The sequence below is a fragment of the Rhinolophus sinicus genome, linkage group LG07 (assembly GCF_036562045.2).
Source record: "Rhinolophus sinicus isolate RSC01 linkage group LG07, ASM3656204v1, whole genome shotgun sequence".
Taxonomy (NCBI): Eukaryota; Metazoa; Chordata; class Mammalia; order Chiroptera; family Rhinolophidae; genus Rhinolophus; species Rhinolophus sinicus.
The window spans coordinates 40,606,502-40,627,405 of NC_133757.1; the positions used below are offsets into that span (position 1 = coordinate 40,606,502).

General features: G+C 38.6%; 1 protein-coding gene across 22 annotated transcripts in view; it reads right to left on the reverse strand.

Moving 5' to 3' along the window:
• ANK3 (ankyrin 3) overlaps positions 1-17,385 on the reverse strand; it is a 591,144-nt gene extending 573,759 nt beyond the window's left edge. For 20 of the 22 annotated variants that reach the window (XM_074339473.1, XM_074339469.1, XM_074339468.1 and 17 more), the window contains exon 1: positions 17,287-17,385. In XM_074339473.1, the coding sequence (XP_074195574.1) occupies positions 17,287-17,370 (84 nt within the window). In that variant the 5' untranslated portion in view covers positions 17,371-17,385. Of the gene's footprint in view, positions 1-16,854; positions 17,076-17,286 lie in introns of those variants that run through there. The other 2 variants (XM_074339453.1, XM_074339450.1) reach the window with 2 other exon arrangements.
• Between the last annotated feature and the right edge of the window lie 3,519 nt (positions 17,386-20,904).

Below are 20,904 nucleotides of genomic sequence, written 5' to 3' on the forward strand. Positions count from 1 at the left end.
GACATGAAAATGATTATCAAGAATCATTAACACTATAGCCCATAAAAATATTTATTTTAACACTAAAACCCCAGAAAATCAGAAAATCTCATTCTAAGTACTGAATTTACTTTACTAATTCTCTTGCCATCTCCTAAGAAAAACTGATTAAGAGAAAACAACTGTGTGAAAAAGTGATTGCTGCAATCTAAATGTAGCTTCTCATAAAAGAAAGTAAGCGCTTGGAGAAACAAACTTTGTATTGCCAAAGTAAACAGGTGATTAAATATTGCGAAGGAAGAAAATTTCAAACATAGTAAGTAAGGACAATTCTTTGGATCTCTGGTCAGGAAAGTAAGTTTCAACTTTCCACTCAGGTCATGGATTGTCCTCTACATTCTCCCACAATTCCACGTTCATCGGTATTAAAGGGAAAAATTTCAGAATGGAGATTTCCATTTTGAATCTCAGTTTAGTAACAGATTGCACAACTGCTACCAGAAGTACAAGATGTACGATGGTAATCTGAGTAGCTGAGCTCCTAGGACAAATGAAAAGATCAGAGATCTACAATACCTTCTTATCCTGCAAATGATTTCTAAGGCTGTCAGGTATTCATCTCTACACATTATCCCTTGAGGATCTTTTTAAAAAGCTAGTGTTCCATATTTTACTTTTATATTGATCAAAAACTTATAATCACAAAGTAAAACAAGGCAGGACCAGTTTTCACCAATCACAGAAACAAAGGTAAAAAAAAAAAGTGATAATACTGTGCGTTGGGGAGTTAAGGAAGGGAGCTCTCTGGTACCCTATTGGTGAGATAGAAATTGGTATAACCTATCATTTGAAGGAAGATTTGACTGTCACAAAAGTAAAAAGGATATAAAAATATCCACATCCTATGTGCTAATACAAGACATTAATAACAGCATGTCCCACTTCTGGCAACATATTTAAGTCCTACATGGGTCCTGGAAGTAAGGAGTTATAGATCGACTCAGTCTTTAGAGCAATGAAAAAGAACCTCATGTGGCCACAGCCCCATAGCTCCACCGTCATCTGCAAATAGTCTGGTTCTTTGACCCCAGGGTGCCATGTTCTAAAAAAGGTTCAGAAGCATAGTGATATCTTCATATTGAAAATGTATTACTTGTGCAATAAAAGCTATAGATAGATAGATAGATAGATAGATAGATAGATAGATAGATAGATAGAGATATATAGATATATATAGATACATATGTGTGTATATATGTATATATATATCTATGTATATGTATATATGTATATATATATTATATATATATACCATTACACATAGCAATAAAAATAATTTACTAAGAACCAGGCACTGAGTGCTTGCAGCAACCCTGTGGTAGGTTGGTACTATTTATTATGCCCGTTTTCCAGAGGAGCAAACTAAGATACAAGTCAACCAGTCCTAGTGATGGAAATTCATATTTGTCTGTGTGTTGCAAATTTTTAAATCTTCCTCTTTTCCTGATGCTTCAACATCCTCACAAACAGGCTCTGAAGACCTGGCCCAGGCACACCAGTGTGACAACTTTGGTTCCTACCCCTTACTCTCTCCTGTGACCTAGGGACATTCAAACACACCATGTGATCTGCTCATGCCTTTGGCTTGTGTACTCCACTCTGACCCCTTGGAGCTTGCCCACATGTTCCTCTGCATGTAGCCCCACTCCTCTAGGACCTGTAAATGTATCTCTTTCACTGTCGTAGGCCTCTGTGCGGTGCTATCCCACACCAGTACCCACTTGATCATCAAAAACACGCATTTTTAAGGAACGTAATTATTCTGTACAACACAGTCTGACTCTTAAAGCCCTTCACCTCCATTACTGCTCCACAGAAAATATTTGCAACGAATAGTCTGAATGAAAGTTACTAAGGGATTGAGAGATGAACATCAAATGAGTGGGATTTGCATAACTTTTTGCCTCGGAGGAGAGAGAGTTGGGTTTATCTGGTATTTACCTGACTATGTTCCTGATTTTTCAGGAATGAATTACATTTTCTTTTGTAATAAGAAAATAAAAAGTTATTTTATGAAATTTAAACTTTAATCAAAGGCAAAGCATAATTAAAAGTTGAAGAAACCAATGAAGTAAGGGCGTTACTTACCTGGAAATAAAACGAATAGAATAGGGCATGAATCTGAGAGGGAAAAAAGCATTCTTAATTCCACCCTATAAAAACAGGGCTATGATATCAACATCCAAAAAAGAATTTCGTATAGTTCCAGCTCAGTTCCAAACGTAACTTTTAAACAGTAGGCCTGTGCACAGGAACCAGAAATCTTAATTAGCTTTGAGAAAACTTCTACAAGCAGATGTTAAACCATTTTAGAGAATGGAATTCTATGACTGAATAAGAAACACTCGTAAGATTAAATGTACAATAAAAGATTGTATAATTTTTATGAAAGTAAAGATGCTCAAGAGAATAACTGCTTTGTTTTTCTTTTAATTTTTTCTCTCCTTTTTTTTTTTTGCTTTGTTAGATTTTTCATTACAAAATACATGCTCATATTACCATATCAAGTGAAAAGAAAATCTAATAATTTCCCTGTCTCCTAAAAACTTCCATCTCCCTCAGGCAAACAAATCCATCAACAACCTATACTCAGACAATTATGACATTACTTTTTCTTTCTTTTTGTTTTCAAAATTGGATCGTGTTATACTTATAATAAATAATGTACATCCTTCCAGTTTACTATGTGTAACTCTAACTCATTGTTAAATTATCTTTATCATATTCCATTTCATAGAGAAACCATAATACATTCAAACAGTCTTATTAAGGTAAATTTAGTTTGTTTCCAGTGTCTTTGTTTTACAAACAATGCTGCATTACACAACCTTGTAAATACATTGTTACTCACTGATGTTTTAATTCTACAGCCAAGGTTCCCAAAACTAGGTTGCTGGAGCAAAGGATAAGCATGTTTTTATTTTATTTTAATAGATAAAGAGTCCCCCCAACCCCACCAAAAAAAAAAAAAAAGAAAAAAAGGAAAAAAAAAAGAGAGAGTTATATAATTGACACTCAACTCAGCAATATTTGGAAGGGTCCAAATCCTCAACACCCTAGAGATGAATTTTTTTTTTTTTTTTTTGCCAACCTAATGGATAAAATGTTACCAAATAGAAATTAGTCATTTTAATCTCTAATGACTTGTAAATGTAAATTTAATGTCTTTCACATGTTTATTGGCCATTGGCTTTTCCTCTTCTATCAGGTATCTGCTCATACACCTTGACCATTTTTCCTTTTGGTACTTTGTCCTTTTCTTCACAACATGTAAGAGTTCTTTGCATACTAGAAATAGAATATCCTATCACATTACTGTAAATATTTTCTCCTAATCTTTCTTCTGATTCTGAGTTTAACTATGATGCCATTTGCTATATCACTTGGTTAAATAATTTACAAACCAATCAAAAGAATATAGCACTGGACTGGGGGCTGTAAGAAGCAAACAATGGTGCTTTACGCTTGGTATCTGAGATCTCCGTACTCTTCACAGACTTTACCTGCTAGCTATTATTAATATAAGCAAGGACCAGGATAGCTTTCTTTTCTCATCAACTGATTATATCAATAATCTCTAATTTTTAAAAATCATTTTAAAGAAAAAAAGTTGGACAAAATCCATTTTATGGTAAGAGGAAGGGAGAAGAGGAAAAAGTTTAAGTAAAAGAATGTAATGTTCTTTTGCAAAAGAGAATTTATGAGAACAGTCCCTTCCTTACCAGAATAACAAACAGTAGAAATGCACATTATTAACATACATTAACACAGATATCACACACACACACACACACACACACACACACACAGTAAACTCAGTATTATTCATAGATGTCCAAAAAATACTAGCTATGTGACACACACTGTGCTAACTGCTTTCCACAGAGGATATCATTTAATTCTCTCAACAACCCTATGAGATTTGTATACCCATTTAAAGATGAAGGCATGAGTCTCTGAGAAGTTAATTTCATTTGCCCAAGGCACACAACTACTACAAGATCCAAACGCTACACTATGATATTTAGCAGAAAATGGTTGCAAGGCCAAACCTTCCAAAAGATAAACTATTATTAGATATTATCATATATGCATACCCTTGCCAGATTTCTGACACATTTCTAATATCTTATAATATATCTATAACTGACTTAAATATAAATATTTTTGAAGGTTTTTGAAGGTCAAAGTAATCTCAACACTGTCCTATAGGAGACAGTGTTGGCAAACTGTCCAACTGCTAAGTACCTTTTTTTATCAACAGCCATAAACTGAATCAGATGTGCTAGATTCTAGATGAGGGAAAGCACACATGAAAATGGAGGAAAGGCATAAATATGTCCTCCTCTAAGAGTCCATTTTCTAGTTAGTTAGGGAACATAGAGTAAATAAAAAAATTCCAATAAATGTGATAAATGCCATGACAGCCAATTATACATGAAGTGCTACAACACTACAGAAGATAGAGTGACTGTCACTAGCTGCAGAAGTCTAGGAAGGTTGCGTAGAAGAGGGGACATTTGAGTTAGGTACTGAAGGACTTGAGGGCATTTTCCAGGAAGAGGAAAATGTGAACCACACAAACTAGCAAGAGAAAACTTGTACAAAGACATGGAAGAATGCAAAGGCAGAGTCCATTTGGGGGAAGGTTGGAGGCATAATTATACCAGAGTCACAAGGTCAGATGTTTCAGGAAAAAAAAGGATGAATATGGTAAGTTGTATAGGGACAAGATGGCAAATGATCTTTTGTGCAACCCTAAGAGGTTTGGACTTTACCCTACTTATAATGGGTAACCACAAAAGGTATTTAAACAGTGGAATGACATCATATTTTTATTTTGTATAGAGAAGTGGGAAAGCCAACTGTCCATTGGGAGATAATGTGGAAGCAAGGAGACAATTTAGGCAACTGTTCAAATGGCCCATATGAAAGATAATAACCACAACCAAAGCAGTGGCACAGAGCTGGAGAGATGGTGGGATTCAAAAGCCATGTGTTGTAACTGAAAAATAAATTAAAAATAAATTTTTTTTAAACCACAAAAGCTATGTGTGGAGTAGAATTGCAAGTATTCATACCTTGCTACATGAAACAGGTAGAAAGGTCTCATTAATTACTCAGATTTCTAACTTAAGCAAAGAGCACAGATAAAAGGCTTCTTCAGAAATCCACGTAAATGTGCATTAGGTATCTACTCAACCCTCCTGAATCTTCATCAATTTCTGAGCAAATCTATAGCTTAGAATTAGTTCACTGGAAGGTTCTGCAAAATGGCTTATACTAGTTTTGATTGACAGCCTCACCACAGTTTGGATCCCAGAGCTGGAGAATCTTTAAGTCAGATAGAAATCTTATCAGTCAGGAGGATACTCCATAGAAGTGAAATGATTTGACCAAACACAAATGTATTCTGAGTAATAGACTGAACCCAAATTTTCCAACTCAGAGGGCAATTCATTACACGGGTTCTTCAAATACCTGGAGAATTTCAGGCTGATGGTTTCAACACATTAAGAGATTCAATGGAAACCTGAGTGGACATCCATACTAATCCAAGCCACGTGATTTCATAACCAGTAACAGCTTTACAATCCAACTGGACTTTACAAAATGCATCATGGCGCTACAAGGAGATTTTTAATTAGTGTTTATATACCTATTCTATTGGACCCAGTGAACCAGAAGAGCAGTTTCCTAACATATATAATGCTTTAGTAAGATTAAAAATTGTCAAAACCTCAGAGATGCTAAAACACTAAAAACTCTTAAGAAATCAACTTTATAGAGTCCAGAAATCACAGAAATATTATTTGCTATTATTTATATTTGGAAGATGCTAAATTAGTTCAATGGAAAAGCTATCATACTAAAAAAGAGCAGGTTAATAAACAATATTTTAAAAAACATCAATATGTTCACATAGCATTAAGTAATCTGAATTAAATAAATTCCATAGTCGTACAATCTGATCCTTTCAATTCTGAGATAAATAAAGTAGGCATTGTCATTTATCCACATTTTGCAGATGAAGAAACTGAGTTGCAGAACAGTTCAGAGTCACACTTCTGAATCACATTTTCATATATCTGACTCTGAGCTGGCATTTCTTCTACTAGGTAGCAATGCATCCCCTTTCTTACTGTTTCTTTTATGTTGTTGAGAAAGATGAAACAGCATTACATTCAATTCTTTGTTGTCAACATTTTATTGCATGGTACTGCAGATGGAACTCTTACACAAGAACCAGGCCTTCCTCTGCATATTACAGGTAAACCTGAAACTCTTGTCTGCACATCACTCACAAACAGGTGGACACTGGGATCACTAAGGGTATAATCAATTTCTCTCCAACTTCTGTACCTGTCATCAAAATAACTGGGAGACCTTCTTGTCCCAGCAGTTTGCCTACTGAATACCAGCAACACCTCCACAGCTGTGAGGGATGAACACTTTCAAAGGCTATTGATGCTCAGTTGAATTTTTAACCATCGTGACTTCTTTAAACAGGATAATTGCTGTACACAAATAGGTACAACATGTACAAGACATAATTATAACCAGTTTACATAACTATCATTGCAGAAGGATCAGAAATAATAAGTAGAAAGGGAAGGCAAATTAAAAAGCAATCTATTCAAAATGATGATCAAAGCAAAGGACAGAGTGATGTGGAGCCAAAGCCAAGAAACGCAGGCAGGCTCTAGAAGTTGGAAAAGGTAAAAAAAAAAAAAAAAAAAAAAGTGTTTTTTTTTTTCTAGAGTCTCTACAAGGAATGAAGTCCTGCCAACCTATTTTGGACTTCTGACCTCCAGAATTGCAACATAACAAATGTGCATTGCTTTAAGAAAAAAAAAAAAAAGTAATCTATTATACTTCCAATTTAACTTGGAGGACAAATATTTCAACACCTTATTTCAACACCTTATTTCAAGGTGCTATAACTGCCAAAAAATCACACATTTAGGTCCTTTAAGGATAATATACAGACAACTATTTCTGGACATAATAGCATACTGCATAACTTCTGAATCCATGAAAATCGATAAGAATAGTTTTACTATCATTTTAGAATTAAATATTAGTATATTGCATTCTAATTCTGTAAAAGCATTTAGTACTATGTAACACATAGGTTTTTATTATCCAAAATACAAAATTTTAAAGGAACTTAATTTTTAAATTATACCAACTCAAGTGTACTTGTGTTGTAAACCTTTTCAAAAGATGTTACTATCTGTGCAAAATTTCACGTAGAACTTGAGAAACCAATCCAAATTTTATTTTCACTTGGAACGTCCATCCCCATATATAATGACATCAGGGTGTCTTTGGTTAAGCCTAGTAGTAATACAGTTGATGACATACAAGGTATTTACATCAAGTAACAATGAGTTGTTTTGTTTTGTTTTGTTTTGAACTTCACCATTCAGAGGGTTGTGTTAGCCACACTTACTAGTACATGGCACATTATCATTATGTTTCTTATTTATTTGTTCCTTTTTATCTCTATAACCTATTTTTATGCACTGGGACCCATTGGCAGCCATTCTAATCGGCTTTTATATAAGTGTTCTTACAAGATGTGTACTGTGCTATGCTTATGAATTTTTAATTCACATAAACAATAAATACACCCCAGACTCTTCCATTTTTCACCAAGCACTATATTCTCAAAATCCATTCATGTTGCCTTTATCTAACCTGTTGCTTCTAACTACAGACAACTCCATGATGTGTACCCACCATTCTACCTCTCCTCTCCCAGCAATGGTCACCCAGTTACCTCCACTCCCCTCCACCACTAATAACACAGCAGTGAATAACACTGGGTACATCCTCTTGGGGACCTATGGAACACATTCCAGTGTGCACCTGTAGGAGAGATATTGGGTCGTAGAGTAAAGAGTTAATTGGCCTAAGTAATGCCAGATTGCTTTCCAGGACAGCTGCCCCTGTGCTCACTTTGGCAGCACAAATACTAAAACAGGACAGCTGCCCCAGTCTAAGCTCCCACCAGCAACACACAAGGTTTCCTATTTGTTCCTCATATGGCCTTGCCACTTACTAGCTCCATAAGGACTAGGAACAAGTTCACCTCTGAATCTTGTTTTTCTTTTCACTAAAATGAGACTATTTACTTCAATTGCCTGATATGGTTATCGTGAGACATAAAGTTAAAGAAATAACATGAAAGCTCTTTTAGGAATATAAATAGTTGTTTACAAATGTAAATAATTATTGTAATTTTAGTTCTTAGGACAATTTCTAATTTTCCTCCATCCTACCCCACCCCCACCAGCCAAATGATAGGAAGTAAATGAATAAACTTGAAACTTGGAAAAATGAAACTTTCTCCTGGATACCTAAACAGTGAGGGAGACTGAAACGGAATGAGGAAAATACGTTTTCTTTATTATTTACTCACCTACGCATTTATTTAAGCAAATATGTTGTTACAGATTATGTACCTGATGCTCTACTAATACTAAAATATAAATATTTGTACAACAAATATGCACATAGTACATGAGCAAATTTTCCATCTGTGCCTTCAATTCTGTATATAAACTTTATTCCTAAATGTAATTACTTCAAAGATGGTAGCTTCTGATATCGTAGAATAACAGCACCAATGTATTGAGCACCTACTGTACCAATATATCATGTATATTTCCGCAAACATGTAGAACAATCCTGCAAGGTGGATGTTATTACTCTAGTTCCTCCTATGAGCAAACAGACACAGTTAAGTGATTTGCCCAATGGAGCAATTAAGTAGTCGAGCCAGAAATCCCCAGCATGTTATTCTAAAGTCCAGACTTCCTCTCTCCACTCCACCTCATTTTCTCTTAGAAGATATGTTTAAAGGTATCTGTAGTAAAAGGCACAGTATTGTAGGAGCTATGAAGACATAAACAAAATACCACTTAAAGTATAAAGATGCAGACACAGTTCAACAGTAAACACCACCATTTATTTAATATGTATTATGACCAAGTTCTTTATGTGCATTCTTTATAGTCCTTATAAAAATATTGTAAAGGTGTCCTCATCTCTGTTTCAAAGGTGTGGAAATGGAGATTTAACTTACCAAGGTAACACAATTGTTAATGAGTAAAGCTCAGACTAAAACACAGGTCTTCCGAACTCCAAACCATGGTTTTTGACTGTAAATGAGCACATATTTCAGGATAATAGAAATGTCCTAAAGTTAGATTGTGGTGATGATTTTCTAACTCTGTAAACCATTCCAAAATTTATTGAATTGTACACTTTAAATGGGTGGATTTTACATATATAAATTATATCTCAATAAAGCTGGTTTTAAAAACATGGTTTTATCTTTGTAACTACTTTCTTTTGCAAGCTTGTAAAGTCTTAACATTCCTGTTTTCTTTTTCCCTTTTAATACATGAATAGTTTCTTCAACCATTACACATACACTATATTTTGACTCTACAATCCTACTCCCAGGTCCTTAACCACCCTCCAAAAGGGGGGGACGGCAGATATATGTGTCAACACAAAGCAGTTTTATTCATAATAGCCAAAAACTGAAAACAATTCAAATGTCTGATGAATGCATGATCAATCTATGGTATATTCATACAGTGAAATACTGCTCAGCAATAAAAAAGAATAATCTATTAATACCTACAACACCATGGATAAATATCAAAAGCATTATGCTGAGAGAAAGACAGGCACAAAAGAAACACACACACACACACACACACACACACACACACACACACACAACTAATCTATGGGGAAAGAAATCAGAACAGTAGTTTTACCTGATGAATTAGAGGGAGTTGGGAAAGAACACAAGTGAATTTAGGAGAATACATATTCTGTTGTGGTAGGGTATAACATTCATAAAATTGGTAGAACTGTACACTTAAATACGGTGAATTTTACTGTATATAAACTATACCTCAATAAAGGTGGTTGATAAACATGCACACACACCAACACATACACAAGGGAAGAAAAATCTATTGTGCTTAACTTGACCTCCACAGAAACAGGGTCTGAAACATCCGGTGCCACCATGCTAACATCTAATAATCCAGTTACAGAACTCATTTCTCCCATTTCTAATCCAGCTATCTGAGGATCTACTTGGTATTTATTTTGTTTTCAGTGGGAAAAGAGAGAGCTGATCAACCATTCTCAGTACTAGCTTCCTTTCTTTACTTAAAAGTTCATTTGAACAGCTTGCTAGTCTATGATATTCTGGAGAGTAAAAACGAGTTCTTATTTATCTGTGCCTCCCCACGTATGCCTGATATCTGGTAAGTGCCAAACACATTTTAGATAAACAAATTATGGATTCAACTATAAAAAAAATTCAGTACATTTCACTGGATATAAGTGGTGTGCTGAAACTAGCTAATATGACCTGGCAAGAAAGCCAAACCCATCCATCTCTTCCCAGCTCCATGTTCACCCCCCATTGGCAGCTGGAAATCAGCCATGACGGAAGTATTTTGGGATATTGTGATTTATAATAATCAATATATATTTGGTCTTCAACCCTGTTCCTGCATAGACCTCCTAAAACCCTTAGCATTTCCCAAGTGATGAGAGCAGTAAAGGTGTCTTGTTTTGCTAATGAGGTGACTTTTGGAACCCCCACTCCAAGAATGGGGGCCGTTGCCCAGAGAATCAAAAATGTGATTAGACAGTTGGTACTTTCATGCCCACTCCTTCCCCAACCTCCAGGAAGGGAAAAGGGACTGGAAGTTGAATCTATCACCAAAGGCCACTGACTTAATCAATCATACCTATACAATGAAGCCTCCGTAAAATCCAAAGGATTACAGCAGAGGTGTCCAAACTTTTTCCAATGTTTTTCACCAAGGACCATATGTGGTAAAATACACAAACATCCCGGCCACTCACTCGAGGTGAAGTACGGATTGCCTCATCTGGTTTATTTAAATAAACTAAACATATTTTTGGAATTTGCTGCAGGCCAATTAAAAACAGATTGCGGGCCACAGTTGGCCCGTGGGCCGCAGTTTGGACACCCCTGGATTAGAGTCTCCAGGTTGGCGAATATGTAGAGATTTGGAGAGACTGGCACACTCAGAGAGGGCATGTAAGCTATGCAATCCTTACCCATGCCTTACCCTATGCCTCTCTTCCATCTGGCTGTTCCTGAGTTATACCCTTTTATCATAAACCAGTAAAAATCCTGTTCCACCATTCTAACATCTAATAAACCTGCTGCAGACCAGTAATAGGATAAGAAAATGTTTCTCTGAATTCTGTGAGCCACTCTAGCAAATTAATTGAACCCAAGGAGAGGGTTGTTAGAACCGCCAATCTATAGCCAGTTGGCCAGAACAGAAGCACAAGTGATAATATGGGATTGTGATGGGCATCTGAACGGGGGGGGGGGCACAAGCCAGTCTTGTGGGACTGAGCCCTAAACCTGTGGGATCTGGTGCTGTCTGTGAATAGAGAGCGTCAGAATTGAGTTGAATGGTAGGACACCCAGCTGGCACGGGAACATTGCTTGTGGATGGAGGGGAAACCCTCCTCCCCACACACATTGGCACTGGTGACCAGAGTTCTTCCGCTTACACCACAGAAATGGGCAAATGCTATAAATTAGGACTTTTTTTTTTTTTTTGAGACCGTTTGCCAGCATACTACTAATTTAAAAAAGAGAGAAAACCTGAAGGACCCACAGAGACCAAGCAGTTATCCCAACTGCTCTCCACCTACTGTGGGAAGTATCCTTATTCTTGTATACCTCATTCAAATCCTTTATTTTGGATGACTGTTGAATCACCAGTCCAAACTCAATGAGATGTCCTCTTGCTATTTCCCCTTAAAACTAATGAATTTCTTATGCCGTAAAATATCATCAATGGCTAAAAGCACAATTTCTTTAAAAATTAGATTTTCGGGGTGAAATAAATCGTTTACACCATCAATATAACACAAACTTAAAAGTTCCCAACATTTGGAAAATTATCCTAACATCAGGAATGCCAAACTATGAGGGGAAAAAATGCTCTGAGAAACAAGAAAATGTATCACTTTAGTACAAATTATCTATACCTTTCTCTTAGTATTTAAATTTTTGTCTTTAAATAGACTACATTAGCTGGAATAAACCTTAGAAATCGCTGATTCCAACTCTCTCCTTTTTCCAGTGGAGAAACTGAAACCCGAGAGGTAATAAGATTTTGAGGTTACAGAGCTAGTTAGTCAGAGAAAGGGGACTCCAATCCTGGCCTCCTGATTTCACCAGCATTGCTCTCTCCATTACTCAAGCAGAGAGGGGTCCAAATCCAGGTTCAGCCTTTATCAAATTGCAAATTGCATAACCTTCCTGAAGCTCAATTTCTTCATGTATAAATGAAGTGGAGTAATCATACCTACCCTATGGTTTGTTTTGAAGTATACAGCATCTCCCATGAGAGGCATAAGAAATCACAGCCCTTGTTATTAAAGATGTCTATGTTCACACTAGATTATGACCTTTATTGTGTATAAGGATGTTTATCTGTAGCATTGTCTGTAGGGTCCAAAAACTAGAAACAAACTAAATGTTAATTAATAGGAAAATTAGTAAATAAATTATGATCTATCAATACTGTAAATGTCAGATAGCCATTAAAAAGAATAACTAGAATGCTTTTCCAAACAGTTCTCTGTGCCTTTTTTGCCCATGTTTTCACTCTGTGGCATTTTTCAGTCTAGAAATTAGGAAATATAAGTGTCTCTACTTCATGACTCTCCTCTCCTTAAATTCTTAGGTGCCTTTGTCTACATTTTCTTGTCTTGATTATATAGTAGAGCCCAAACTAAATTTCAGACACATGATTAAAGGATACCAAAGTTCTACACATGAGAAAATGTCTGGTGTTGGCTGTCTGAGTTTTGTACTATGTGAACTCTGCAGAACGTGGACTATCAACATCTTGAATAAAAACCCAGAGTCTGTGTAACTGAAAGTGCATTTCACATGACAGGAGCTCAAAAGTTCTTGCTGTTCAAATGGTTCAAGCTGCTCCTAAATCTGAATGCTAGGTCCTTCTCATCATTTATTCCATCATTCAGTCAACAAACATTAATTGAGGGCTCTATGTTTGATGCTAAAGAGCAAAGCTGCAGTCACAGAGCTGTTTTTTTGCCACATTCCATATAAAATGCCACAACATGGGGGGGAAAGGGGAAAAAGAGAAGCCCCACACTTGTATGGCAGATTCTTGGCATCCAGCCTTGGCATTACCCAGAGAAGTTGCACAGTGCAGCAACATAGTTCGATGCTAGAGGGACAAAATAACTACTACTGAATCAAGATAGTTATCCTGAAAACTCTCTGGGAAACAGCCTTTCCAATTCAGCAACACAAATCTTAATTTAAATGGCATTTACGTTAAGTTCCATTTTACTTCTTTCGTCTACCAAGCCACATCCAAATATCCATGCCCTACCCAGAAAACTTGTATGTTAGGGCCAATTTTTCATAATTTATCTTTCTTTAATATTATCTGAAAATGGCAGTAACTAAACGTCATCTGAAGAAAGAAAAACCAACATAATTCCTTTCATATTTTAAAGCTCTAACTCAAAACACTAGTTCACTTAATCTTTGTCTATTAATATACATTATCAAGTATGAAAGACTTTATTCTGAGAAAAATACTACCACCAACATAGTTCTGAAAACATGTAATTTTCATGTGACTATTTTCTTCTTATCCAACATAAGATACTTGTTTTTAAATCCACACAGGACCTTCCCGAGAGAAGAAATTTGGCAGTAATTTCTATAAAACATCAATGAATTGGTTCTATTTGGGTGCCATTGATTTCACTGAAAGGTAACTGGTTCCAGGAAAAATCCATGTCCTTCTGAATAGACAAATCCATTGAAGATATAGTTTGCCTACTTTCAAGCACATTGGAACAAGTGTCCAGGGTGTATTCCAACCATGAGTAAGATTGTGAAGATGTTACCACATGCTTTAGGGTCCATTCAAGTAAAAGATATTCAAACAGATACTACACTTAACTTTGATAGAACTTTTAATCTGTAACCACAGCTGGGCTTCCAGTACTTAAAAAAAAACAAAAAAACATGTCTACTAGAAACTAGACAATATAAACATAAAATTATATCATTAATAGAAGGTAATTTTAAAATTTTAAGCTGTTTGTATAGGTTGACATAGAATGAAAATGAAAAGGCAATTAAGTGGGCTCATTGCTACAGGTACCTTAATAAGCATTAACCCAACATCCCAGTGGCATTCACATTTGTAAGATCCAAGGGCAGAGTAATGTGAACAACAAGAGCCCAGTCAATATATACAGGAAAAGATTACTTCAGATCTGATTAGATCATTACTAACCTTGATCTTTTCAGAAGGGTAGACTTTACTAAGTTTGAAGACATTGTAGCAAGGCTATACATTCCAATTGAACTTCATTAACTCAGAATTGTTCTTATGTAAATGTATCAGATAGATAGTCTCATCAATTTCAGGTATTTAGTTTATTTTTTAAAAAGTAAAAATGTAATTTATATAGGTTAGAATTCCACTTGATCTCCAATTTGGATTATAGTGATTTCCTATTGTCACAGTAACACATTCTATAAAAATATTCAAACCTCCTGTGCATAAAAATGGATAACTTTTAAATAAAGATGTTACTAATTGGAAATCAACCTAGGAAAAACCATTGACAGCCCAAAACAACTATTAATATATTCTTTTCAATTACCAAAATATCAGCTAGAATTGAGTACACTCGCTTACTCTGCAAGCCCATTAATTAATACAGTAAAAGGAAAAAACTTTTTAAGTGCTGAATAAAGGAAAACCACAGTCCTCATGTAACCACTGCCACAAAAATGCAAACAAGTTCAAAATCCACAATGTTTCCTAGGATTCCAAAACACACCACTGGTTTTTATATTGTCTTAAGGACATTGAGCCACATTCTCTGCTATGGAGCCTAACACTTTGCTGTCCAGATTACCAAAGAGATATTTATTTATGCTTTAACAAAAAGAACACTGAGGACCATCATAAATGGTTCCTCATAAATAACCATCTAACTACAGTCCAGATTCACAACTCATTCATCCTCCACTTATTTGAGCACAGAGAAATTGGACCACCAGATGTCAATAGGTAGACTGAAGATATTCAGTGGATTACTTTATTTCAGTCAGTTTTTGTTTCAGAGTTGTGGTTTTCACTTTACATTCACTTTCAATATTGAAAATGTGCTTCCTTAAAGAAGCAGTCGTTTGAGCCCAGATCAGCAGATTATAAGGATGTGTGGATGCTGAAGCAGCAATGTATGTCCAGTCAGACACTGTCTCCCTGTAGCCTTCTACTAGAGCCTACCTGCATGGCCTACCCTCCTGGAATAAGGTCTAGTATAACCCTTGGATGACTCCTGAACCCTACTTTGAAAGAAAAAATGGCCTCTTCCTAAATTAGACAAGCCACACTCATTCTGAAACAAGCAAAATTAAAACTCAGAATCAAGGTGGCAATAAAAACTGACCAATTGACTTTATCAAGACTTAAGAGTCTTCTTTAGAAGACTTCACCTTGATTCCCCAAGGATTTTCAGAGATGACAGCTAAAGAAAAGACATAATCCTGGCTAGGAGATGTGGGTGTTTAAACTAGGTTTGAAACTAGGTAAACTACTGCTTTCCAGGATACTCAAGCGTGCCCCATTTTTTAAAAAAGTGGTATTTCTCTTTTTTGTAAAATAGGTAACCTATGCACATGTGTGTTTTTTTAAAGTCCCAAAAGAATGTGAAAGTAACCTCCCTCCCACCAATTCCCCAGCTCCCTCTCCAAGGACAACTATTGTTTCCTGAGTCCCCATCCGTAGACATTCTGTGCACATGCAAACATACGCGAGTGTTTTAAAACAATTATCCTATATTATACACACAGTAGCAGCTGCAAAATTACTACTAAATGCCTCTGGGCTTAAAGGTGGCAATTTGCTGGGGGTTGTGGGATGGGAAGAAGGAGATTTATCTTGAAGCTGAGGTTTTGCACATTGTACACCCGGATTCTACTTTGTGTGCCTTTTACTTGCATGCCTAGGGAAGGCTCTTGAAAATAGGGGAGGAGGTAAATAAAAACCCACCGCAAACCACCCTCTGTCACTGCACTGGTCTGCATTTTTTCTATGTCTTAATGTTTATATTTTGTATTTTCACTGGGTTAAATGAAGTATCTCCATTCACCTTCAAAAAAAAAAAAAAAGCCTAACTCTGACGGTAACTTTCAGAACCAGGTGATTTTCTTCCTCCCCGCCAAGCACGCAGCCTACTTCGGTCGCGTCCTTAGGAAGGGTTCAGCCAGGCACGGAGTTGAAGGGGCGATCCAAGAACAGAGAAACCCACAGACGGGAGACAGAGGTTAGGGCGTCCCAAGCCCTGGGCCGCGCTTTACTTCTTCTACACAAATGTTTCGAAGCAGAAGCCCCAAATCCTTGGGCCATCCCTTCTTCCTCGGGCTGGGATGCTCGGGCTCCGGGCAGATGACGAGCTCGTACCTCTGCCCCGGGCCGCAACTTCAGACACGCGCCCTGTGGCGCAGCCGGACCCGCACGATCCACAAGGATCAGGTCCCGCTCCGCTCGCTTTCCCGGCGCCGCCCGGCACCCCCAGAAAGACAGGGCTCCAGGCAGCGCCCCGCGATCCACGGCTCCCGAGACCCCCCGCCCGGACTTCCCGCGCGCCCCGATTCCCCGCGCGACCCTGCCGGGCAGGAAGCCACAGGTAGGGGGGCGGCGCGGCGCTCACCTGCGCTGGAGGAGGGGTGCTCTCAACGCCCGCTGCAGAGGAAGCAGTAGAGGAGGCCATGTTGTCCGGCCGCTACTGCTGCTCCTTCCAGGAACTCCGCTCCCCTCCCCGCCCCACGCCTCCTGCCCCCAAAATGTGGGACTTCTCGGAAAAAAGTTCGGCTGCAGCTCAGACACACCAAGCGCGGCTCCGCGGCGCCCGCCCCGCGCGGCGTCTCCTCCCCTCTGCCGAGTCAGCAGTGCCCGCCAGGTGCCCGCCCGGCCCGGTGAGAGGGGGGCGGGCCCGGCTCAGGTAGAGGCGCGGCGGCCGGCGGAGCGCGCTGCGGGCTGGCTGCCCCGGCCCCGCGAGCATGCCCAGTCGGCCGGCGCTCGGGGCTCCCGCTGTGGCTGCGCCGAGGGGCTGGGGCTGGGGCTAAGCGGCGGGGGGCCTTACCTGAGCGGGAGGGGAGCGGAGGGAACTCGAGGAAGCGTGGGACAGCAAGTCCTGTTTCCTGCGGGCTGCTGAAAAGAGTTCCATTAAGCACCTCCATTATAACAAAATCATCATCATCATCGTCTCTGGTTATTTGGTTACTTGAGGCTTATTCAAGCTTAACTGAATGAAATCTTCATTTGGGCAATTTTGCTTTGGTTGTTTTAGTATGAATATTAACCTACAGCCTACGCGTATAATCCATGCAGAAACAATGTTTGCTAGGCACACAGCTTCAAAATCATGTTCCTAGCGTCTCCTTCCACCCTGCCGACGTCCGAGCAGCACCTACATTGCCTCAGCTACCTATCCAATTAAAAAATAAAACTCTGGAGCCGTCTGAGGTGTGAGGTAGGCACCGAGCCTGATGTAGCGTGGAAATAGGGGGCAGGATCTCTTAAGTGTCCTCGTTTCTAGGAGCTCAAATGACGAGGCTGTAACTCCTGTCCTGGACAAGACTTGAGGGGCTGTTGGATTCAGGCTGCTGCCCCCATAGAGTTTACTATTTAGGTCGGGTGGAGAGGAAGGCAACTGCCCCCCACATAGCTTCTCCCAAAGGGAGAGCTTCTCACTGGAGTCATGGGAGATTCGTTTAGTCCGTGCACAGAGTAGGGCCAGGGCATTAAATGACAGCGAACCACACTGTCTAGAAAGTAATTCCCTTTTCAGTGCTTCCAGTTACCAGAAGAAGAAAATATTCTCTCTCAAACACTCACTAAACCCCCTTTTCTCTAAGTGTAGGCTGCAGGCTCAAAGCCCTAGGCAAACACTGAGATTTAACTAGAATTTATAGCTTTGTTAAGCTTTCATTGTTTGGTTTCACTGTTTATTGTTACTGTTACTTTCAAGTGAGAGCATGTTTTCTATTTAAGGTAGGGATCCAGTTTCCTTTTCAAACAAGATAGGTAAGGTCTTTTTTAATTACCTAAATAAAGATATTAATAATAATAGTTCAGATGGGACTAAGACAAAGCAAAAATTGCAGAGGTAGGTAGGGAATGACTGAAATGTGGAAAACGGGCAATGTTTTTGTCAACTAGGAACAACCAAAGCCAGAATAACTCCTTAACCAGAGAGCAGTGAGTTAGCTGTGCCTCTAATTTAACACCTAGATCACTTCCTCCATAACACACATAAAGCTGAAATAACATTCCTTGGGCATCAACTCTGTGTTGGGCTCTGCACTAAGCACTTCATTCATATTGTCTCGTTTAGTCCTCACAAAATCCTTGCAAGACAGGCAGCACAATCTGTACATTGAGTCTCAGAAACTCTAATTTAGCTGAGGTCACAAGCCAATAGAGGACCAGTGGCTTTATAGTTTGGGCATTTTAACTTGAGTTGCAAAAACCACTTCAGAATTTAGCAAGTCCATATACACTCCCTGAAATTTTATGTCAAATTCTGTGTGCTGTTTCATGGAGGAACGATAACGTAGTTTTCATCAACTGACAAAGACATCTACATCCCCAAAAGTTTAAGAGCCGCTGTCATCATTATTTCTGAGACAATCCCACGCCTTGCCTCATAAGGTCTACAGGCACCAATGACTTGCCTTCTTGTATCTCCACTGTGCCTAGCCTGGTGCTTTATCTCCTCAGCCATTCAGAGGCATTGGTCGAGCTAAATCCAATGTGTGAAGCAGACAATACAGGATATAAGAATGGATGAGGTGGCTGGGAAGAGCATCACCTTAGTAAATCCCCGCACACATACAGGTATTTTACAAGCCAGCTCCCTGGCACCCATACAGCCATAAGAACCATCTTAAGTGGCAAGCAGCCAATCAGGTAGACAATAGAGGGAGGAAGGTACAAAAGCTCTACAGGAAGTTAGCACAAGAAGCAGCACCTGGGATGCAGTCCAGAAAGACATGCTTTCCTGCAGAGCTATTCCAGTCCAGTCTGTTTATCTGGCCGGCTGTTTCTGAGAAACTTGTGTTCAGGTTAAAGACACCTCCTCCTCCAGAGACAGGCTGCAACACAATCAAAAAAGCTGACTACAAGTCAGAACTGGGTGTCTGGCAGCATCTGTCCCACCTTTCAAAACTAAAACTAAACCAAAAACCTTTCCATGCATCCCATGACTGCCTCTGATTTTGTCCTTCTCTCTGCCCCTCCTTTCACAGCCAAGTATCTTGAAAGGATAATCGTCAACATAGTGGCCCTACTTTCTCACTTGCATGCACACTCTTTTATTCCTGGTAATCTGGCGTCTGCTCCTCTTCAGCTATTAAAGCTGCTCTTCTCACATCACAGTTGACCTCCCATTTGCCACATCCATTAAGGATTTTTCCAGACTTATGTCAGTTGATCGTAAAGGACACTTCACATGGTTGTCAGTTACCTTCCCTTCCCCTGAAGTATCTTCCAGGATTTTGACCTGAGTCTTCCTTACTTCTCATACCACACACTGTCTCTCTGTGATCTTATCCTCATTAAGTCTTCAGCTATCCATCACGACTCCTAAATCCAGCTAAGACAACTTCCCTGAGCCTCAAATCCGTATTTCATCATGTTCAAATGGAACACGGACCTGGAAGCCAAGAGAAGAGGTTTGGAAGGCTTGGAGGAAAGGACGCTGTGCCCCGCTCCCTCCCAGTCTAATCAGATACTTAGTCCAAAATCATTCTTTAAGATATCTCTAAATTATTCCTTCTTAGCCATCCCCACTACATCTCTGCCTTTTACCTTCTAATTGCTACAATTTATTGAGCAATTACTATGTGCCAAAGCATGCCAAATTGCATTTTTTTTATCTGTCACCTAAACAATTACAGTTGCTTATTAATTTAGTGTAGTGCTTTAGCTCTGTCATTCTGTATTATGATTTTCCTATAATTTCAGATTCATCCACATAGCCACATTTTAAAATCTTTTAATAACTCTCTTTATCCTTCAGGATAAAGATTGAACTTAGCAAGGGTCCCTGTCCACTGCTTCCACCTGATCTCAATTGTGCTCCATCATCATTTCCATCCTTATGCCCTTCTCCATCTCTGTCTCAGGCACACCACACAAATAGCCATTCTGCATTACTTGCAGTTTACTCCAAACACCGAGGCCATTGCCTTCCTACAGGCTGTCCCTACTGCCTAGAAAACCTCCCCATCTGCCTCCTCCACCATCTCTGCCCGGTTAGCTCCTATTCATCCAGCAAGACTCTGTTTAGAAAAATATATCTTTAAGGAAAACTGCCTTGACCCCTTTTCTATTAAAAGGTGGTTCATTGCCCTTTCTTTGTTCTTCAAAAGCACCCTGCAGCATGCCTCTAATTATTTTGAAGAATAGGTCCACACTTTTCTGCAATTCAGAAATCTTAAAAATTACGAAACTAACAACCTAAACCAAACTGACGTGAGGCAATGTTGTCTTTATTCCATTTACTGTGTTTTAATTATGCTTTAATTATTTTTTAATTATGGGGTGCTGCCCCAGACCTTTTATGAGTGTTATGTAATATACAATGTGTGTACCTTATTAATATTCTAAAAATTCATAATTGTGAAACATATCTGCTTCCCAGGGGTTCAGATACGGGATACCGACCTCTATCACCGTTGCTTTCCTTGTCTGTCTG